This window comes from Pungitius pungitius, chromosome 6 (assembly GCF_949316345.1).
Source record: "Pungitius pungitius chromosome 6, fPunPun2.1, whole genome shotgun sequence".
Taxonomy (NCBI): Eukaryota; Metazoa; Chordata; class Actinopteri; order Perciformes; family Gasterosteidae; genus Pungitius; species Pungitius pungitius.
In genome coordinates, this window is record NC_084905.1 from 9,607,708 (window position 1) to 9,630,435 (window position 22,728).

The 22,728-nt window shown below is 46.9% G+C and overlaps 1 protein-coding gene across 1 annotated transcript in view; it reads left to right on the forward strand.

Moving 5' to 3' along the window:
* Nucleotides 1-22,623, forward strand: part of LOC119196670 (rho family-interacting cell polarization regulator 1-like) — a 34,578-nt gene extending 11,955 nt beyond the window's left edge. Inside the window, exons 7-24 of the mRNA XM_037452560.2 lie at nt 118-267; nt 1,318-1,381; nt 1,878-1,921; nt 2,314-2,439; nt 2,607-2,755; nt 6,253-6,385; nt 9,293-9,418; nt 10,008-10,174; nt 10,349-11,024; nt 11,639-11,772; nt 12,555-12,666; nt 16,255-16,387; nt 16,588-16,749; nt 16,827-16,985; nt 17,647-17,843; nt 18,138-18,221; nt 18,307-18,397; nt 18,679-22,623. Coding sequence (XP_037308457.2) covers nt 118-267; nt 1,318-1,381; nt 1,878-1,921; nt 2,314-2,439; nt 2,607-2,755; nt 6,253-6,385; nt 9,293-9,418; nt 10,008-10,174; nt 10,349-11,024; nt 11,639-11,772; nt 12,555-12,666; nt 16,255-16,387; nt 16,588-16,749; nt 16,827-16,985; nt 17,647-17,843; nt 18,138-18,221; nt 18,307-18,397; nt 18,679-18,776 — 2,805 coding nt within the window. The 3' untranslated portion in view covers nt 18,777-22,623. The remainder of the gene's footprint in view (nt 1-117; nt 268-1,317; nt 1,382-1,877; nt 1,922-2,313; nt 2,440-2,606; nt 2,756-6,252; nt 6,386-9,292; nt 9,419-10,007; nt 10,175-10,348; nt 11,025-11,638; nt 11,773-12,554; nt 12,667-16,254; nt 16,388-16,587; nt 16,750-16,826; nt 16,986-17,646; nt 17,844-18,137; nt 18,222-18,306; nt 18,398-18,678) is intronic.
* The last annotated feature ends 105 nt before the right edge of the window (nt 22,624-22,728 follow it).

Here is a 22,728-nt window from a genome sequence, read left to right on the forward strand (position 1 = left end):
ATATTTTGCATAGCATTGGGTGCATCGGTTGAAAATGTCCGTTACAAACTTACATGTTCCACCGGCCTCAAGGCTTCATCGAGTCGAATGTGTACTCTCTCACCCCTCTTTCCCCAGATTGAGGAGCTCTATGAAGCCTACTGCCTGCAGAGGAGACTCCGGGACGGAGCCAACAAGATGGTGAAGGCTTACAATGCCTCTCAAATCAGCAAGGAGGCCAGAGAAAGTTTAGCAGAAGCCAATAAAGGATACAAAGAGTACACAGAGGTAAGATGAAGGGGACAGAAGAGAGAGAAAGCAGAAGCAAATTACCGTATTTTTGCGACTATAAGGCGCACTTAAAATCCTTTTTTTCCTCAAAAAACGACAGTGCGCCTTATAATCCGGAGCGCCATATATTTGGATCAATTGGTTGATCCATACTGGTTAACGAGGATCCATTGGAGGGAAAGTCTGGTGCCAGCAGCCGTGGTAATTTCAGCTCCAATAGCGTATATTAAAGCTGCTGTAGTTAAAAAGCTCGTAATTGGATCTCAGGATCGCGCTGACGGTCCGTCGCGAGGCGCCAACGTCTGTTCCAGCCGCTTCCTCTCGGTGCAAGATGGACGAAAGCATTTGCCAAGAATGTTTTCATTAATCAAGAACGAAAGTTGGAGGTTCAGAGATGCTGTTAATATCCACATTAACGTTTGAACAACGTTACCATGGGAGTGAAGAGTTTTCAGAACGCTTAATAAAGTTTGATTTAGCACAGCCCGATCTAGTGGATGCATAACGCAGCCCCAGTCAAACGTTTTACTGCAGTATCTTCTATTCTATGCGCCTTATAATCCGGTGCGCCCTATATAGGAAAATAGTTCTGAAATAGGCGATTCATTGAAGGTGCGCCTTATAATCAAGTGCGCCTTTTAGTCGCGAAAATATGGTAAGATGGAGAGGAGATGGTAGGAGAATTGGGCATGCAAATGTCATTGTGTGTACAGGGAGAAAGGCAATAAATGAGGAGCAGGATGCAGCATATCACAACTAAAGGGCTCACTTATTCCATTCACCTTTTTTAATTTTGTATAGCCAAAAATGGCAAAATTTCAATTTGCCTCAGAGGGCTTTACAGTCAGTCCACATACGACATCTCCTGTCCCGAAACCCTCACATCGGCACAGGACAAAGTCCCCGAAATAAAGCAATAAGCCTTCGATGGGGAGTAAAAAGGGAAGAAACCTTCCCGGCAGAGGACTGGATTTATAAAAGTTCTTTTAGTTCATATTTGTTTGGTAGAAATGGATAAAAAGTCTCCCTCTCTTATACTCTCTGCAGAACATGTGTTTGTTGGAGAGCGAGTTGGAGAACCAGCTGGGGGAGTTCCACATCAGAATGAAAGGTAAGAATGAAACATGGCTGGTTGGTGTCTTCAAAAGACTGGAACAAGGACCAAAAAGTCTCAATGATCGTGTTAATGTGAAAATGTATTTCATGGTATTACATTTTGTATGCATGAATTTTCACATACATACAGACAGTCAATAATCTTCTACATATCTTCAGAATGTCGCGGGGGCCTGGAGTCAATCTCATCTAACATTGGGGGGGCCAGGGTACAACCTGGACCGTTCACCAGTAACAGGGCTGACATAGAGACACACAACCATTCAGATTCACATAATCCCCAATCAACCTAATCCCAGAGCATGTGTTTGGACTGAGGGAGGAGGCCAGGGTACCCAGAGAGAAGCCACACAGACAGTGCTAACCACCCCACCACATGCCACCACCTTCACGAGCATATTATTAAAATAACAAATCCCTAAAATACAGAAGAATGGTGTGTTTGAAGCTCCAAATGTTTCAGGCTACATCTGTTTCTATTTGTCCTTCAGGTCTGGCTGGATTTGCTCGATTGTGTGCTGGTGATCAGTATGAGGTTAGTTTCTCTCTCTCAAATTTAATTTAATTTATTCTAATAGTCAAACAAATGTGAATACTAAGGATCTCATACTATATACAGAAAAGGACCAAGCTGTGTCTAAGTTATGAATACCAAAAAATCATAAGAAATGAAGTAATGCTTATGTTGCCTATGTTTATACCGTTATTTTTGTATCTGTCTATGTTTATTATTATTATTGTTATAGTATTATTGTTATATCTACAACCAAAAAAGTTTAACCTGTGAAAAAGTTTTACAAAGGGAATCTGGTTAACTCATAAAAAATTGAAATTGGCTGATTCAAATGATTTTAAGAGACTTGGTGAGGTAGGGGGCAGATGACAGGCACGTCTGAGATGTCTGTCTGTGTGTGTGCGTGTGTTCAGATCTTTATGAAGTTTGGCAGGCAGCGGTGGAAGCTCCGAGGAAGAATAGAGATCAACGGCAAGCAGGTGTGGGACAGCGAAGAGATGGTGTTCGTGCCGCTTGTCAGTGAGTTCCTCTCTGTGAAGGTTAGTCCCTCACCTTAATGACTGTCCCTTGGTCCTGCGTTAGTGAATGTGCCCTCAAGTTGCTCCTGTAGATGTACCTTTTTCTTACACTGATTTTGGATACCAACTGATGCTTTTACTGCTACACTTTGGTAGCGTGATCACACTATGTTTCTGTGATCTCCTAGGTGACGGAGCTGAAGGGCTTAGCCAATCACGTGGTGGTAGGGAGTGTTTCCTGCGAGACCAAAGACCTGTTTGCTGCACTCCCCCAGACGGTTGCCGTGGATATTAATGACCTTGGGACTATTAAACTAAGCCTTGAAGTTACCTGGAAGTAGGTTTGGCCAACAATGATGTCAGTGTTCTGAGAATGAACTGTTTGTCAATCATATAAAGAGATACTAAAAACAAGTTGTCATGAGGAACTTTTAACTTGTTATGAATCAGTCTCCGTTAGAAACTGATGCCTTCATCAGTAAACAAGGCCATTAGAGAATAAATAATCAACCGCCCCTGCGTGACCGCGTCATGAAGCACGTGTGAAATCTAACCAATGGCGAGCTGGTACATCATAGGCGGGGACGCCGGACCAGGGCGCTATAAGGGACCCGAAGGGCAGGACCATTCATCTCTGTGCCTTCATCTAGTGCGTGTGAAGTTTTTCCACTGAGAAATGGTTGAGCGGTATGTGCAGTGTGCCCCCCCTTGCACCCGTTTCATTACGGGCAGAGACTTGCACGCCCTATGCGTCGTCTGCTTGGGCGTTGAGCACGCTCAGTTAGCCCTCGAGGGGGCTAGCTGCAGAGACTGCGAGCGCCTGTCGTGGCGCTCCCCGCGGCTCCGGTCCGGCTCGAGCTGAGGCCGAGCGCCGGATGTCTTCGTGGGGATCGCAGGTGGATCTCGCGGAGGATTCCGGGACGGCTGAGGCCTTTTCCCGGCCCTTCACCGCGGGACCCAGGCGCTCGTTTCCGGCGTCGGAGGCACGACACGCCGCTCTCACGGTCTTCCAGCTCCGAGGAGTTGGACGTGGTGAGCATGGAGGCAGCAGAGGCAGCGGAGGCTGACGTTGAGGCGCTTCATTCCCTCGCTGCCACCCAGGAACTGCTGGAGGTTCTTACCCGTGCCGCTGACAGACTTCACATCAGCTGGCCGGCGTATAGGCAGCAGCCTACTACAACAGGTAAGCTGCAAGAACGGTTTTTGCCTTCCCGCACAGTTCCTCCGCGCCATGTCCACACTAAGGTGTGGCTGTCCTGGGGGAAGCCGGTGTCCGCTCGAGTGTACTCTTCTCTAGCTGAGGCTAGGCGACTTGGCTATGTGAGCATGCCGGCCACGGAGGGGGCCCTGGCGGGCCATGTTTCCCCTGCGGCCGTGCCGCTGAGGACACCGGTGCTGCCCACCAAGCCTGCGAGGATTACCTCGGCTCTGGTGGGCAAGGCTTATTCGGTGGCTGGGCAGGCGGCCTCCTGCCTGCATACGATGGCGCTCGTCCAGGCGTATCAGGCAGAGCTGCTGGCCGACGTGGCCGAGGGGAAGGGGATTACTCCGGAGATAATGCGTAAGCTGCGGCACACGGCTGACCTCGCGTTGAGGGCCACAAAGGAGACGGCGAAGTCCGTCGCCCGCTCCATGGGAGCCCTGGTGGCCACGGAGCGGCACCTGTGGCTGAGTCACTCCAGCCTCTTGGAGAAGGACAAATCCTTCCTCCTTGATGCCCCTCTTTCCCTGGAAACCCTCTTCGGAGGTGCCATTGGGGCCGTGGCGGACAAGCTCCACGCGGAGAGGCGGCAGTTGGAGGCTCTAGACTCCTTCCTTCCCCGACGACGCCGCGTCCGCGGGGCTGCTCGTGGGTAGCCCCGGCTGCGCCACCCAGTGCCCGTGTCGGCCCCCTCGGCTTCGCGAGGTACTACCCACCCGGGTAGACCTCCAGCAGGCTTGTATATCGGAGCGAGAAGAGACCCTGCTGTGGTTGGAAGCCTCAGTACGAGCCCTTCCCCCAGACAGAGAGTCAGGCTATCACAGCCATTACCTCATCGTTCCACACTACCGGGAGTTCCGAAGGTTCGCTTTTGGGGACGAAGCCTACCACCATTTGGTTCTTCCACTCGGCCTAGCCCTCTCACCCCAGATGTTTACCAAATGCGCGAATGCTGACCTGGCGCCAGAGTGTCTCCAGGGCATCCGCATTTTATGCTTCACAAGCGACGGGTCGATTTCCTTCCTGGGCGTTATTTGGCATTCGACCATGACGCGGGCACATCCGTCTCCCACTCGAGTAGTTTCGACCCTTCTTGCAGTCAAGCTAGGCCAGCCAGCCACTGTTCAGTGGTGGCTCAGGGCCAGGAGGTTCTTCCCAAGGGGAAACCAGCGCCGTCTTATCAAGGTCACTCGGCGTCGCCTGCGTTGCCTGTGGGCCCTGTCCCAGGGGGCAGGCACTCTGTCGAATCAGGGGCCGAGGCCCAGGGACTGGAGACTCCATCCCGGTGTGGTGGAACTCCTTTGGTAACACCTCGGCACGGCCGAGTTGGACCTGTTCGCCTCCAGAGAGACGCCAATTCATCCTCTGTGTTGTTCCCTGGTTGCGCTGCTCCCAGGGGTTCTAGTATGGTTCACAGACCTTTCGTCGCTCCTCGCAGGTCCTCTGTGGGAGACACCCATCAGGGTAGACCTGCGGTCTCAGGCGTTGAGGGCCATCTTTTACCCTCGCCTCGAGCCATGGAGACTGCCGGCGTAGCCCTCGAGGGGACCCGCCTCCTAGGAGCCGGTCTCTCGACCCAGGTCGTGGAGACCATCCTTCACTCTAGAGCCCCCGCCACGAGGAAGGCGTATGCCGGTAATGGAAGCTCTTTGCCACTTGGTGCGGGCAACGTCAGCTCGACCCAGTTAACTGCCCGGTCTGTTCAGTACTGGAGTTCCTGCAGGAGCGCTTTGCCACAGGTTTATCCCCGTCCACCATCAAAGTATATGTGGCGGCCCTGTCGGCATCCCATGCCCCACTAGACGGGCGTTCTCTGGGGAGACACCCGGCCAGCCCGCACCTTTGGCTGTCCGGGCCTATTCTACTAGGGGTATGGCGGCTTCTAAAGCCCTGAGATCGAGAAGAGTGTCGCTTCACGACGTTTGCATGGCGGCAGGCTGGTCCTCTCCCCACACGTTCGTGAGGTTTTACCACCTTGACCTTAACGCTACACCTGGAGCACAGGTGCTCTCGTCTGAGTGTGTGTCTTAAACTTCACACCACGGTCACTTGCTCATATGGTGAGTGGGTATAGGGTTCCCACAGCGTCTTTACGCAGCTCGAGTTCCCTGAGAGGGAACGTCTCTCGGTTACGTATGTAACCTTAGTTCCCTGAAGGGAACGAGACGCTGCGTAACCGTTCTGCCATACTCCCGGCCTGCCCGTGGCACTCGATTCGGCCTTTCAGAGATGAATGGTCCTGCCTTCGGGTCCCTTATAGCGCCCCGTTCCGGCTTCCCCGCCTATGACGTACCAGCTCGCCATTGGTTAGATTTCACACGTGCTTCATGACGCGGTCACGCAGGGGCGTTCCCACAGCGTCTTTACGCAGTGTCTCGTTCCCTTCAGGGAACGAAGGTTACATACGTAACCGAGAGACGTTATTCTGAATGCATGCCATCAGTTTGATTCTGTGTGAAATCAGACATAATCCTTCAAGATGCCAAATGCTACCTCCTATGTCCACAGGGATTGCCAAAATCAATACAAAATAAAAGTTCCTCATTGTAATTTTAATGTTATATTGAGTATTATGCATTTGCTCTTTTAACTCTGTCATCTTTCTCCCCGTTTATTACCCCCCACTCTGTCAGTCCATTTGATAAAGATGACCTGGGATCAGTGGCAAGTTCTGTCAACAAAGTTCCAACCGTCAGTAAGAGAATCTCAACCATCTTCAACCAGAGTCCTCCTGACACACCATCCTTACGAGAACAGGCCTTCTACGTGAGTTCTTAAGGATGCTACTTGCTTCTCTAGGAGACTTGTCTCCAGTGTCCCGTTGGTACTGATCCTTCTCTAGTTAACATCTAACCTTTAGGTATTTTGTACAATATCACCTACCATACATTGGATTAGCTATGCAGACCGAGGAGCCAAGAAAAAGCCCATCCCCTCTTTACATAGACCGTAATGTATCCAGTTTGTTTTATTTTTTGTAGTTCTCATCATAGAATTGGTTGGACTCTTCCCATGTCTGGAACTTGCGAAGAAAAGCAGTTCAGATCTCAGGGTTTAGTGACAGACCCCCTTAACCTTCCCTTTTGTTCAATCTACCGCCACTGACGTGCAGTCTCTGCCTCGGAGTCTGACCAGGCGGCAGCACTGGCCGATGTTGGACATCTTCCGAGACACGATTAGCCAGAGCTGTTCCTGTAGTGACAGCTCACCCACAAGGCCACCCACTGGAGTAAGTCAATATGGGGGAGAACCCCCCCCCCCCTCCTAGAATGTAAAAAGACAAAGCCCACTGGTGATTGACGAGTAACAGTAACGGTGGTGTAGAAACCTGGAGAGTAGTTTCTTTGTGTATGGCTTCATGGAAATATGTGTGCACGTTTTCCTAAACATGCGTTCAGATGATAACATGAGGAAGTGGAAATCTGCTGCTCTGGAGTTCTGTCAGACTGAAGATGTGCATACATATGACTACACGGCACTTACAACCTCCCTCGTGTAACTTGCCCTGAGATTTAGTCTCATGTTTATTAAAGTAGCTGTATTATAGAATATATAGTATATAGAGTTGTATTAATGTCTGTATGTATGTGTCGCTAAAAATTATGGTTAAGGCTGTAATTGCATGACCTACATTTGTACAACCTGAATCATGATTATCCGGATAAGTCTTTGAACATCTGACATAGTGCTGCAAATGGGGGAAGGCCTTGGAAGCCGATGTGAAAATGCATTATAAAGCTACACCTTTGAACCCCACATGACTGAAAGGACAGCAACATTTTGTCACCCAATCATGACAAACAGTGTCGCTCTGTGTTCTGAATAGTCAGTCATTAACCAGTTAGTTAACTAACTCAACATGTGCATCTTTCAATTCTTGCCTTAAGGCCATTTGTGGTGTTACACTTTCTAAGAATGCTCTGTGATAGAAGCAGGTGGGAAAGTTCAAGCTCCCCACCTTTGTTCACCCTGCTAAGCAGTGAACAAAATAAAGTGGATGTGATCGTCACCTGGTATTTTTTTTACAAGCCCTCTTTTGATTGCACCCTTGTAAAATGGGTTTACATTTAAGTTAGTGCATTACAAAGCACAATTTACTGATGATACAAACTGTTCAGAATGCTTCTTAAATGGGACTCACTACTTTCTCACAACAATGCACCCAAGTTGGACCCTATTTCTCATACATTTGCTGCATAGAGGATTGTGGGTCAGAATAGCCGGCAAGGAATGCTGACCTGTACAGCGCACAATGTAAAATATGACATCCTGGTACTTTCAGCAAACTCAACATGTTCTATATTTGAACATACTTTCATACTTTCCTGGGATAATGTATAATAAATATCATGCTAGGGTGAAACGCTGTTAGTGTTACTTTGCTGACTATTTTAGAGAAGCTTCAACAAACTAAATTTAATTTTGTAAAGCAATGTATTATATTATATACCGTATTTTCGCGACTATAAGGCGCACTGGATTATAAGGCGCACTTTCAATGAATCGCCTATTTTAGAACTATTTTCCTATATAGGGCGCACCGGATTATAAGGCGCATAGAATAGATAGATACTGCAGTAAAACGTTTGACTGGGGTTGCGTTATGCATCCACTAGATCGGGCTGTGCTAAATCAAACTCTATTAAGCGTTCTGAAAACTCTTCACTCCCATGGTAACGTTGTTCAAACGTTAATGTGGATATTAACAATATCTCTGAAACTCCAACTTTCGTCCTTGATTAATGAAAACATTCTTGGCAAATGCTTTCGTCCATCTTGCACCGAGAGGCAGCGGAACAGACATTGGCGCCTTGCGGCGGACCGTCAGCTCGATCCCAAGATCAAACTACGAGCTTTTTAACTACAGCAGCTTTAATATATATCAACCAATTGATCCATATATATGGCGCTCCGCATTATAAGGCGCACTGTCGTTTTTTGAGAAAAAAAGGATTTTAAGTGCGCCTTATAGTCGCGAAAATACGGTATATTATATATTATAGATTTATACTAAATATTTATTTATGGAGGAGCTGATGAAGCAATTTAATTAATTTTGGCATTTTGATTCACTTTATTAAATTTACGTCGCACTGCTTGCCTCAAGGAGCTCTGTTCTTGTGCAGTACGCTCAGCCTTCTACAAATGAAACTGAAGTAAATGTGAAAAGAACAAAGCAGAGTTAAACGCTTCTTGTCAAATGAACTGAAGATAATTGTGTCTGTTGTAACTGTATTTGAGTTTGCCAGATTGTAACACACCTCAGAAATCACAATTTAACCCGATCAACAAATTTCCATAAACGTTTGCTGTTTGCATGTTCTGTGGGACATAACAGCAAAGAGGAACTAGTTTTACACTACAGAAATAATCAAGAGGGAGACCGTGGGGACAGTGGGAAGCAGCCAGGTAGTTTCTCTGGATTTGAAGTGTTGTGTTGATCAGACTTAGCCTGCTATCTGCTAGCTGTCAGTCTGTTGATGCTCATGCCCTGGATCCAGAATTGAAGTAAACTGGTTAATTTTGTTCATCAATCCAGGTTGTCTGCCTCCTCTTGCATACGAAGGACCAAGATGACCGTACGCTAGAGGCATTTTAAAGCGCCGCGAACATACATGTAATTGAACACTTTTTCATCAGTCCTGCCTTTAAAACAGTGCTGCTCTTTCATAGAACATGCTCCGGCGTCATGAAGAGTTTGAGAATGGAACAGCGTGGTCTAATTCATCAGAATCCTCTGACGACTCCTCCAGTCCTCGGCTCTCTGTGGTAGGGCTACGCAGCTCTGCCCAGCACAAGGTAAAAGACACAGATCGAATGGTACCATAATGATTCCACTCAGTTCTCTTCTCTCTTTATCGTGGTGCTGTTGTCTTTGCTCAGGTTTGCTGGAAGGGTCTGAATCTGAACCCTGCATTTAGCTCAACCATGGTGATTCTTTTACTTTAATAGGTTGTAAAATGATAAATGATATTTATGTTTTCATCTTTACTGCTGGTGACAGATATTAAAATTTTCATATGAGACAAGACGAAAACCAACCATGTCAGCCCATTGGTTCCTATACAGTACACAATCCTTAAATCTTGGATAGCTGCTCACAATTATGTAGTATGAAGGCATTGTCATTTCCTAAGAATGTTGGCCAATGCTGTTTTAGCCAAAAATTTACTTTGTTTTATTATTTCCCTGTTAGATAATGTGAAGGTTTATTATGTTCCACCTGGAGCTTTTCCCTCTGTGAGGATAAACATTCTTGGAATGAGTATTTACCCTTTTCAGTCGGGTAAAGCTTCCAGCGCTACTGAGCACACCGAGCAGCTTTGTTAATGCGTTTGGGCAGACTGTCTGTATGACTTTTCCATGTCTCTCTTGCTCAATCTTCAAGTCCGTGGTGGTGACCCCAGACATCCAGCCAGCTGTGACCGAGAGTTGCTCCTCTCAGCCTGACATCTCCTTCTGGCACAGAGACTCCTACTCCTCAACTCCAAACTCCATGCACAGAGTCGGCCCGCTCAGGGAGGCTGCCAACGCATCGGGAGAACGAACACACAGGTGAAGTCTGATTTTGGTTTTCTGTTTTTCCCTTTTGGGTGGAAATTAATTTAATTCTACTTTACACTCTCATAAGTCAACGTTTTTTCATTGTTCCGTTCAAGCATGTGTTTGCATTTTTGGTGTATAGAGTGCACTATTGATACATGAATTAATACTTAAGCTCCCTTGCAGGGAAGAGGAAAAGGGGCCAGTCCCTGCGGTGACAGGACCTGATAGTGACGAACAGGACGCGTGGAAGCTATCTTCCACAGCAGAGGAGGGGGCGGTGCCCAACAACCGCAGCTACTCGCGGTCTCTGAGTCATATCAGTGAAAACAGCGCTGACGGCGTCATGCTGACGGACAGGTCGGCCGAATCCGGAGAGGTGATATCTTTGACGTCAGGGCTCTCTGTGAATGACATAGAAATGGAGCTGCCGAGCAGAACTCCAGAGCCCCCCTGCTGTGCTGCCTCAGATGCTGACACGTCGCCAACCCGGCTTGGCATCTTCAAAGAGAGCCCAACGCCTGACGACGTTACAGATCAACGCAGGAAGCAGAGTGACCCATCCTGCTCTGTCCCATCATACTCCAACTCTGCATCACAAATGTTCACACATTCACCGCCAGAGTGCACCACGCGGCCAGAGAGCGCTGACCTGACGTATGTAGCCCGCCTGGTGTCGGTGGAGGAGGAGAAGTCGGGTGCAGGAGCAGATTGTCTGTCCGAGGAGGGGGACGGTCCAGTGGACAGTGGGCTGGAAGACGCCCTGGTAGCTGTGATTTCCTCCTTAGATGATTACAGAGGACAATTCCCCGAGTTACAACTACTGGAGCAAGAGCTGAGGCTGCTGCAGGTCACACTGAAGGTGAGGACGAGGCCTGCAAGGAGAGTTGATCCAGAGGTGTAGCCTGACTTAGTGAAGCTAGTTCTCAAGTGGACATCATGGTACTGCCTAAATCACACTTTATATGTTGAATGGTGACGTGAATGACATTATTTTAACCCCACATGGTTCTCCTCAGGTAAGGTAAGGTAACGATCTATGGATTACATAACCATCTCTATGAGTGATCACATTTTTAAAATGACATTTATAATACATTATTATTTGGAAAATCAGATATGCACAGACCATGACTTTTTATGTTAGAAAGTAATTATAAATTATTAATAAAAGAGTGTCAATATATGATTGATTTCTCTAATAGTTCTCATATATCCACTAATATATACAGATAAGGATGTGAGGTTACAATTTAACCAACTGTGGTGGAACATTGTCAGATCCATCAGTCAAATCCATATATAAATCGAAGGCATCCTCTGCTGACTACTTCTCAGTGCCTCTAATCAGGCTTCACATATACAGCCACAAAGAAGCACACTGGTAGTTCATATATATATTTTTTTGCCACCAATGACCAAGAAGTTAAGTATATTTAGAATGCACAGGAATGGCGTGTGTGTGTGTGTGTGCAGGGTGGTAGGCACAGCCGGGCGCCCAGCATGGTCAGCCTCACCGTGGAAACGGCTCTGGGCAGCTTCGACTTCCTCAACACGTCTGACTGGGAGGAGGAAGAGGAGAAGGGCAACAAGAAGAGTAAAAGGGGCAGGTCAGTCTCCTGACATTGAAGACTCGTGCTGACATCTAGTGGAGAAGTGCTCTTCCATCACCCCTGCGTTCATTAAACCGCTGTTTGCAGCTGAGAGCGTAGGCTGAAAAACAAGTTTTCATACCCTCGATTTGATCTTTGGGGATTAATGTTTATTGGCTTGATGGCTAGATTCTTGCCATTGCTTCTAGTTGTATACAAGGTCACATCCCCAACTTATGATATCTTCAGCTAATTATGGCATCTTATTTGTTGCCTGGAGAGTAGTCATCCATTTTGAGGCAAAGATTATTGTCAAATGGTTTAAGAAGCTTTATAAAGTAGTTGGCTCACTGTTGTATAATGAATCCTACTGAAGCAGTATTCTTACTTAGTCACTTACATTTTTTTAATAAAGTTAGTGATGCAAATTCGAACCCAGTTTATTGGCTTATTTCATTACCATTAGTAACAACATCGAGTCTTTGGAGACTAGCCTCGTTTTTGACCTCTCCTCCAGAAAATGGCACACCCATGATAAAAAGTGTAATAACTCTGGAACTGCTTTGTCTATTTGTACAATATTTCTTTGTGGGGGTAAAGGGGAACCTCTGTAAGTCGAATTTTTTTTTCAATATTATTGTACTGGTTCTGACCTGGTTCTGGCTTGTTTGGGCCCAATTGTGTTCCTCTCGTCTCCAGGAACATGGTCAAATATTTCCTTTTAGTAGATTCGACAATACTGAGATGTATCCCTGCTAAACACACATTCATTTTAACTATGATCTCTTGTGTGTCTGCAGGTCTCTGCAGGACAGAGGCTGGGACAGCCCCCCCTCCCCTCTCACCACAGGCTGCACCACCTTAGACTGCTGCCTGGTGGTGCACCTGAAGAACTGCAGCACCCAGCTGTTGGTAGGTTCATTTCCTGCACACAAGTAGAGTTGCCTCTCAGGGAACTCGAGCTGCGTAAAAACGCTGTGGGAACGCCTCTGCGTGGCCGCGTCATGAAGCACGTGTGAAATCTAACCAATGGCGGGCTGGTACGTCATAGGCGGGGACGCCGGAACAGGGCGCTATATGGGGCCCGAAGGCAGGACCATTCATCTCTGAAAGGCCGAATCAAGTGCCACGGGTAAGGCGGGAGTCCACGCTGAGGTGTCGGCGTCCTGGGGGAAGCCGGTGTCTGCTCGCGTTTACAACCCGCGTACGGCTTTGTATTCGTCAGTAGCTGAGGCTAAGCGACATGGCTATGCTAGCATGCCAGCCGCGGAGGGGGCCCCGGCTCGGCGGCAGGGCAAGTGGCCTCCTGCCTGCATACGATGGTGCTCATCCAGGCGTATCAGGCGGAGCTGCTTGCCGACGTGGCCGAGGGGAAGGAGCTAACGCCTGAGGTAGTTCGTTAGCTGCGGCACACGGCTGATCTCGCGTTGAGAGCCAGGTAGCCACTGATAGGCATCTGTGGCTTAGCCATTCCAGCCCGTCGACGCCACGTCCGCGGGGCTGCTCGAGGGCGGCCCCGGCCGTCGTTAAGCGCGCACCACCTGGCGCAGTGGTGGACCCCCAGCAGGCTCTGGTAATGGAGCAAGAAGTGCAGGCTCTGCTGCAGAAAGGAGCTGTAGAACGAGTTCTACCTCCATGCAGAGAGTCGGGCTATTACAGCCCCTTCTTCATTGTTCCGGAGGAGGATGGGGGTTTGCGTCCGATACTAGATCTACGCCGGTTGAACAGATTGCGTCACTGATCAGGTCCGAGGACTGATTTATCACGATAGATCTTCAGGACGCCTACTTTCATTTACCCATCCTCCCACAACACAGGAATTTTCTGAGGTTTGCTTTGGGGACAAAGCTCACCAGGACCAGGTTTCTCCGTTTGGCCTAGCCCTCTCACCCCGTACGTTTACCAAGTGCGTGGATGCAGCACTGGCACCACTGCGTTTCCAGGGCATCCGCACCTTGAACTACATCGACGACTGGTTGATTTTAGCGCCATCCGAGCGGCTGGCGGCCCAACATCGAGATGTTGTGCTCGTTCACATCAACCATCTGGGGCTGAGACTCAACGCCAGGAAGAATGTACTGTCCCCATTCCAAGGGACCACCTTCCTGGGCGTAATCTGGGATTCGACCATGACGCGGGCACATCTGTCTCCCGCTCGAGTAGCTTCAATCCTCTCTGCAGTCAAGCAGGCCAAGCTAGGCCAGCCACTCACTGTGAAACAGTTTCAGAGACTGTTAGGTCAGCTGGCAGCGGCATCGAACGTGATCCCTTGCGGCCTGTTGCACTTTAGACCATTACAGTGGTGGCTCAGAGCCAAGGGGTTCTCCCCGAGGGGAAACCAGCGCTGTCTGATCAAGGTTACTCGGCGTTGCCTGCGGGCTCTGGCCATATGGTGGTCCCTCGGGAAACTCTGCTCATTGTGAGCGGTTTATATCCCAGGGTACCTAAACCAGGGGGCAGACGCCCTGTCGAGACAGGGGCCGAGGCCCGGGGACTGGAGACTCCACCCCGAGGTGGTGGAGCTCCTGTGGAGAGGCGGTCTTACCGAGGTAGACCTGTTTGCCTTCAGAGAGACCACTCACTGTCTTCTGTGATGCAGTGCAGGTGCAGGCGTGGCAGAGGTCATGTGCGTACGCCCTTTCCCCGGTTGCTCTGCTCCCAGGGGTTCTGGAGAGGGTCCGTCAGGACGGCGTCAGCCTACTGTTAGTAGCCCCGTTCTGGCCGGCCCGAGTATGGTTCGCGGACCTTATGTCGCTCCTCGCAGGTCCTCCGTTGGAGTTTCACATCAGGGCGGACCTGCTGTCTCAGGCGTCGGGGTCCATCGTTTACCCCCGCCCCGAGCTATGGAAACTATGGCCGTGGCCCTTGAGGGGACCCGCCTCTTAGAATCCGGTCTCTCGACCGAGGTCGTGGAGACCATCCTCCACTCCAGAGCCCCCGCTACAAGGAAGGCGTATGCCGGTGGGTGGAGGCTTTTTGCCACGACAGCTGGACAGTTAACTGCCCAGTTGGTTCAGTACTGGAGTTCCTGCAGAAACATTTCTTCACAGGTTTATCCCCGTCCACTATCAAGGTATACGTGGCGGCCCTGTCGGCAACTCATGCCCCACTAGATGGGCGTTCTCTGGGGAGACACCCACTGGTATCCCGCTTCCTTCGTGGCACCCTGAAGCTGAGGCCAGCAGCCAGCACCAGAGTTCCATCCTGGAACCTGGCCATCGTACTAGAGGGTCTTTCCGGTGCTCACTTTGAGCCCATGGCAGAGGTCGCAGTGAAGTATGTGGCTCTTAAGACCCTCTTCCTGCTTGCTATTTCTTCCCTCAAAAGAATTGGAGATATGCAAGCCCTCTGGGTGGCCCCCTCGTGCTTGGAATTTGCACCCGGCATGGTGAAGGCGTTCTTACTACATTCCCCCGGCTATATTCCTAAGGCCCCGTCCACTACGGTCGGGCCTATTGTGCTGCAGGCATTCTGTCCTCCTCCTTTTCTGACGTCGGACCAGGCGAAGCTCAACCTCCTCTGCCCAGTTAGGGCCTTAGACTCCTACGTCCGCAGGACTGCCCTGTGTAGGCTCTCCGAACAGTTGTTCGTGTGCTTCGGGCTGCCCAATACTGGGGGCCCGGTGTCTAAGCAGAGGATGAGCAAGTGGGTGGTTGAGGCCATCTCACTTGCTTACGAATCGGCCGGCAGGCCGCACCTTTGGCTGTCCGGGCCCATTCTGCCAGGGGTATGGCGGCTTCTAGGCCCCTTTGTCGGCAAAAGTATCGCTGCACGACGTTTGCATGGCGGCAGGCTGGTCCTCTCCCCAGGCGTTCGTGAGGTTTTATCGTCTAGACCTTAACTCCACGCCTGGAGCGCAGATGCTCTCGTCTGAGTGTGCGCACTAACTTCACACCACAGTCACTTGCTCATATGGCGGAGTGGGTATTGGCGTTCCCACAGCGTTTTTACGCAGCTCGAGTTCCCTGAGAGGGAACGTCTCCGGTTACGAATGTAACCTTAGTTCCCTGAAGGGAACGAGACGCTGCGTATCGTTGCCATACTCCCGCCTTACCCGTGGCACTTGATTCGGCCATTCAGAGATGAATGGTCCTGCCTTTCTGGTCCCTTTATAGCGTCCTGGTCCTGGCGTCGCCCGCCTATGACGTACCAGCTCGCCATTGGTTAGATTTCACACATGCTTCATGACGCGGTCACGCAGAGGCGTTCCCACAGCGTCTCGATCCCTTCAGGGAACTAAATGAGTCATGACAGAATTCAGCTGAAAAAGGACAGTTCCTTCTTAGAGAAGCATGATGGTCTGACCAAGCTTCTTGGAGGAGGAGAAGCTTTAATATTAGATTTTTGTAATCCGTTATGAGTAAACGAGAGGTCACAGAGTTCAGGAGAGAACTCTCAGTGTGCAATAAGGTCATTAAACAAACGGTGTAAACACTGAAATGGCCTCATGGGCATCTTTGTAAAGGTGCACATAAGTGATGTCTGACTTCATTTCTGCAGTGTCTGGGTATGTTTGGTCCGCTGCGCTGCGGCGAGATGTACGCCTTGGACAGACTGCTGAGAGAGGCTCGAGTGTTGGAAGTTATTCGACGCATAGCCAAGGACGACCCAAAGCGCCTCCGCGTGTCCGAAGGTAAGAGCCGGTGTTTGTACACGTGTCCTCTGTGTCCATGACATTGATTAAGTATTAAATACGCAGCTGATCTAAACACATTACAAACCGAGAGAGTACTCAGAACATATGTCCACTAAATGTGTCACTTGATCCAAAAATTAAACTCTATTGCTCTCCCATCTTTCGTTTTTTTTTTTTATCTCCATCCTCTGCCACAGTGATACCCCAGCTGGGACTGTGCCTTGGTTCTTTGTCGCTATGGCAACAGTGTGTGGGTCAGGGCAGCGTATACAGCGTGTCGGCTGAGAGCTTCCTGGTCGCACTGTCTACGATCTACTCTGGGATTCTGCCCGAGAGGGCCAGCAACATGGCCGACACAGGTAAATGTGTGTGTGTGTGTCTATGTTTGTGTGCGTGTGTGCGTGTTGTTAACACCTGTTTGTGTGTGTCTGTCCAGTCTTCCTGACTCTGGTGGAGCGCGTGCTGGATCAGAGGTTACCGCGGCGGGGCGGCAGCAGGGACAGCGTGTTGGTGACTCTGTTTCAGTGGTGGAGTTACTTGGAGGCCAACAACATTATAGAAATGGAGAGGCTCATCACAGAGCTGGCAGAAGAAGGTATCACGCACATTCAAAGCTAGGTGTGGTAGTGTTACAAAACTATCAGAAATACAATACATCCCAGTGAAAAACTCAAGCTCTCTGCGGCTAACTTTTTTCCATTTAAGTAGATCAATTCCTTTCCAAAATCGAGAGAAAAAGTTGCATGCCCATTTCCTCAGGGCTCCCTCCAAAGCCACACCTCAAAAATGTTATTTGTTAGCTTAAAAGTCAGTCTGGTCAACATTCACAGCCCTACTTACGAAAGATAATGAATCTTTATTCACAAATATCAAACACATTTGTATTCCCCATGTGGCAAAGGGACGATGTTGACGTATTGGTCACTATATCAATAACAATAATCTATTCCCTAACCTGAGTAAGTATTTACCAATTTATTTCTTAACCGTAACAAGTCATTTATTTTCTGTAAAACCAGCGGTATTCCACTAGGTGTTGTAACCCATCCACCGGAAAAGACAGCATGCATGTAACAAGCGTGTTTCCACTATTCCACATTTATTTTTGTTTTTTGTCAGAGCATTTTATTAATTAATAAATGTCCGAATGTAATTAAAATTGTAAAAGAAAAATTAACAAATACAATATTACCAACTCTGTCTTTAATGAATTCAGAAAAGGCTTCTGATGAGTGACACTAACCGCCATCCAACAGTGTGGCTGGTGCAAAACCTGGCCTCGTGCGACCAGGATGTGATCGTGCACGCTCTGCGCCGCTCCGCAGAGTGCAGCCTGCAGAAAGAGGGGCTTCACGCTGTGGCTAAACTACTGAAAGACCCTCGAGGTAAAGTGTCAGCGTCTGCCAGCTCTGTGCTGAGGAGCCTGGCTGCACAGCCTCGACCCAGAGAGCAGGTGAGTGCGTTTTACTAAGTTGTGTACTTTTAGATCTTTGTCTCATGTCCGACTGCTAAAAAACATGGGAGATCCTTAATGATAACTCGACACATAACTACAAAATGCAGAAAATCTGTAAGTGTAATTTTTGAATGCATTCCTTTAATTGTGAATTGCAGCTGGTGCTTGTTGGAGGTTTTGGTTTTAGAATCGAGTTTTACATTGTTGTTTTTTTATAATGACCGCCCATAGCTTTATCGGTTCGTTATGTCAGTACATGATGTCATACATTGTGTCCGCTCTCCTCCTCAGGCTCTGGTCAGCTGTTTGGAGCTGCTGGAAGATGAGGACGTGGACACCAGAGTGTGCGGATGCAAGGCCTTGGCTTGTCTCAAGGTACAAACACATCCCACTGTGGTCTAAATCTGTGTAATACGTCCTCCTCTCGCTGACCCCTGTATTCCACCTGATGTCGTTCAAGGCCAAAGAGAGTATTGACCAGTTGGTGTATCTCTGCCGGACGGACAAGGATGAAGTCCGAGAAGCTGCCAAACAGGCGCTGCTAGTGCTCGGTAAAAATAATCCTCCTATTTTTCAGAATGATTGGTTGATGCAGACATGGATATGTTTTATCTTTAATAAAGTACTTTATATTTTTCATAAACTTACTCAATAACTTGAATTGCTTTTCTTTATTTTTTTTTCATCCTTGTTGATTGAGAATTTAAGAAGTTTACACCCCGTTGTCCACCCTTTGACTTTTTCCAACACAAATGTCTCTGGAGCGGATACATGCATCAATTCATTGATAATCTACTTGTTTTGTTTGTCTTCATTGAATGACATGGTGCAGGCGAGGAAGGGAAGATGGCCTACAGACACGTGGAAACGTCTCAGGACAGCATACCGAGACTCTTCGCTCCAGGAAGCATGGCCAGCACTGCTTTCTAACCCTGTCCACTGTACACACAAACCCAACCACATATACAGTATATACACACTGTTTTATACAGGGCAAGTCAGTAAGCTACAAACACACCAAGGTGTGATAACTAACTACTAAGAATTTCTAATGTGAGCAGGCAGGAAGGAGGAAGGCTTGAGTAAAAAGATAATGTGGATTCTTCATGTCCCACACACAAATCCAAATATGTTTACAAAAGTTTTAAGCTCTTTGAACTTACTTTGTTAAATGGTTGCCAATGTCATGGCCTACTAAGTTCCCAGAATGTTGCGTTGCTTGTACTTGTTTCCTTCCGCTTTCCTCAGTAACCCAGTAGGCATACGTAGAGTAAATATTCCAAAGTAAAAAGCTAATCTACTTCTACTGTCCTGCCTTTACTAAAGCCACTGCTCGCACATTTCATCTTATGCCAGATAGCTGTGGTGGCATCATGCTGTAGTCTGGACTACTTAAGACTAGTCCGTGCCCGTGGGCTTTTAGTGACCGAGTCACGGTCAATTCCAAATGAAGTCAATGTGACCAAAAGAGGAACACAGTGCCCACTCAAAGTCCTTTACACTGTATTTTATTTTTTTATCTGTTTTGTTTGCCAACCTTGATTAATGCTATAAACAGTGCTGACCTGCAACACTGTGCAATACAGTCTGGAAAGGATGAGCTGAAACTGGAGAGGAGGTTACTACGGTAACCATTTCACTGCAGCTAAACACACCGTGATGGATTCACTTTAATAGGAGCAAAAATTGCTTTGTTCTCAAAATATAGATATTCTGAACTGATACACATCAGTTCCTCTTTCATTGCAGGAACCGCCGTCACATTATTGGGTTTGTGAACTTATTCAGATCCCTACTGAAGCGTCACAGAGGTATTAATAAAAAAATGATATACGTCCGCCAACCAGTCAAGTTGCAGTTTACATCCATAACTGTCCAAAATGTCATCACATTATGTGGGACCCATTATATATTTAAATCAGGAGAGACCAATGAAGAGAGATGACTGTTTATTATTAACAGATATGTGATGAGTCTTTGACGCGCAGACTAATAGGACATTTGTAATCAGTGGACATCCTCCCTGAGCGGCAGCAATGTAGATTTGTGTGACATTTGAGGACTTTACCTCCAGGCTTTACTAAGCTATCCTGTCCACAAAAATTGGGATAGACAGACCAAAGGTTTAGAGACAACCAGAAACAGTGTAGTACGTTATCTGGATGTCTCAGCAATGTTCCACATCAGGGAACCAGTGGAGCATCCCGGCCTCTCCATCATCGCTCAAACTCAAACAGAGATGACTTCAAACTCTCCAATGCCTTCGTGGTGTCGTGGCTTACAATCACACCCCCAAACTCCCTGGTGTCAGGTGTGGACACACAAAGTTGTGAAAATGAATATAAAAATACATCTTGACGATTGTGTATTTTGGGAGCGTAAACTAGCACCTGTAATCACAGCAGGCTTTGAATCCTTGACTGAGACCTCCGGTGTCCTGTAGGTCGTAGCACTGTGTTGTCGGAGGGATTAGGAATGCATTTGTTAATGTGATGGAATATAACGTTCTTTTACATTTGGATGTGTTGTGTCGCTCCGGATGACTTGTTGATGCTCCAGGTTCAGCAGTCCAAGCACTTCTGCTTCCAGCTCATTAACATCCGACGCAGGGGATACAAGTTGAATGTTTTGACAGGCTCACAGGCCTTCATGTGGAACAGTGATTCTATAGTGGCAACAGATGAATAACAAAGACAACGCATAGCTCACAGAGACTGTAAGGAAGGTGTGGAGCTGCTTGTGCACAGAGAATGGTTCAGCGGTTCAGTGCCATTACTGCTTATAATAATGACATATCTTATTTTTATGGAAATACATATATGACGGTATGCCACTCGATATATCTGTTTAAATCCTATATTTGTATACTTTATTTTATTGCATATGTTTTTACTCTTCTAATGACAATGTTTCTTTTCGGTCGTTCAGATTGTATGATGTTCTGTTGAATTTGTATTTGCCTCTGTTGTGTTCGCATTCGCATCCTCCATTTGAATAGGAATAAGCCTAATAGAACTGAATAGGATTCCAAGCCAATTGTCCACAGGCATGGAATCATATATCACAAATGGCCAGAGCTTTTGCAGTTTTATGCCATTCACTTTCAAATTACATACTAAAATCTGCAAATCTGCTCCTGACCAATATCCAAAGTAAGAACATCGCATTCACTGAGGAAAAACATTATGAATTATGTTTTCATCACAAACCACAGAATTACAAGATTAGAATTTCATTAGTATTTTCATATTGACTCAGTATTTCAATAACAGAATGCAATTTTGTCATTTATACTATTACAAGAGCTATAATGAGATGACAACCTCATAACATAATATCAACATCATTTTACTGATACAGAATTCTTTAAAAAAATCGGAACCACAAAGCAAGATTGGGAAACAACGAACATGAAGCCAAGAACGTGGTTTTTAGTAAGTGAGTACAAAGGGTACAAAAAGTCTGGTTTCATTCTTTAGAGATGCAATGGTTCCTAAAGGGTTTGCTCGTGGTAAAACCAATCGATTAATCCCTGTTCATTGTAAGCGTGTTTCATTTGTTCCACAGTGATGCTGCACTTTGCCATTGTTTTTTCCTGTGTTTCATTCTCTGTATTATGATATCATGAAACATTATGTATGGTTTAGTCGTTTGTCCACCACTTTCTGATCCGGACTGAAATATCTGTACATATAACGAATGGACATTCATGTTTCACTGGAGGAATTGTAATAACTGATACTTGCTATCGCCATCAGCTCACAATTTCAGTTCGTCCTGCAGAACGATTGTTTTGCCCACCGTGTGCACATTCCACATAATCAATACAGTAGTTAGAATTAGAGTATGTATATAGTGGAGGCAGGAGTGCTCAGGATCCTAATATACAATGTGCCAACGGCTTTGACTGAGCAACGCGTTTTGGAGAATCAGTAGCTGCTGTGCTTCTAAGGGTTTGGCCATCTTCACATCTTAGGGGCCATGGACTCAATATTTATTCTGAGTAATGGTTCAATTTACCTTTAAAATTTTAGCAATATTATTATATAGAACTGCCGTCAACTGAAGACATTCTTAGTCGACTAATACTCATTTTGATATAGCTGACTATTGATTGGTTGATTTGAATCCTGTATCTGTAAAACAATCACATAAAAGATTCACTTTACATCCTGTGTTTGAGGGGAATTTCATTTAAGCAATTCGTTATACAAAAAATAGTGACTAAGAATCGAGGCAAGACATTAGTCAACTAATTAGGAGGGGGATGCCCTTCTTATATTTATGTTAGGAATACAAGTGGACTGAGATTATGAATATGAGGATTAGGGCTGAAAAATGTATGAAAGAAATTAGGCTTATCTATGAACTCTGGTTTTTAATCTCTGTATCCAGAGATACAGAACAGAGGCAACAGGCTGCAGTGTCATAGCAATAATAATACAAGGATGGTGTTACTATTTCTATATGTAAATGATGGCTTCCATAGTGTTTGATTTATTTACACAAAGGGTTTTCCAAGGCCAGCAACAATCTGGAGCTATACGTCTGCATCTCAGTGTTTTAAGTGCCTCAAGGTTTTGATAACAGGAATGCAAAAATATATCCATGATATACTTTATTTAAGAATGGAGAAGTGAAAAAAATCAATGCAGCACTTTATATTTTACCCACAAAAGAAATCAATTGTGCAGGATTGGAAGTGGAATTTGTATGTTATAAAAGGCATTTTGGATTCAGTTCGGATTCAAACTATTAAAATGTCTTTAGAAATGTGCCATTTGGTTTGTTGATTGTACAGTGTGCCGTTCAAAAGCATTAAAAATACCATAAATTATCTGTTTTAAATTGCCGTTTGCTTCTGATGAGACAGCAGTTTTAA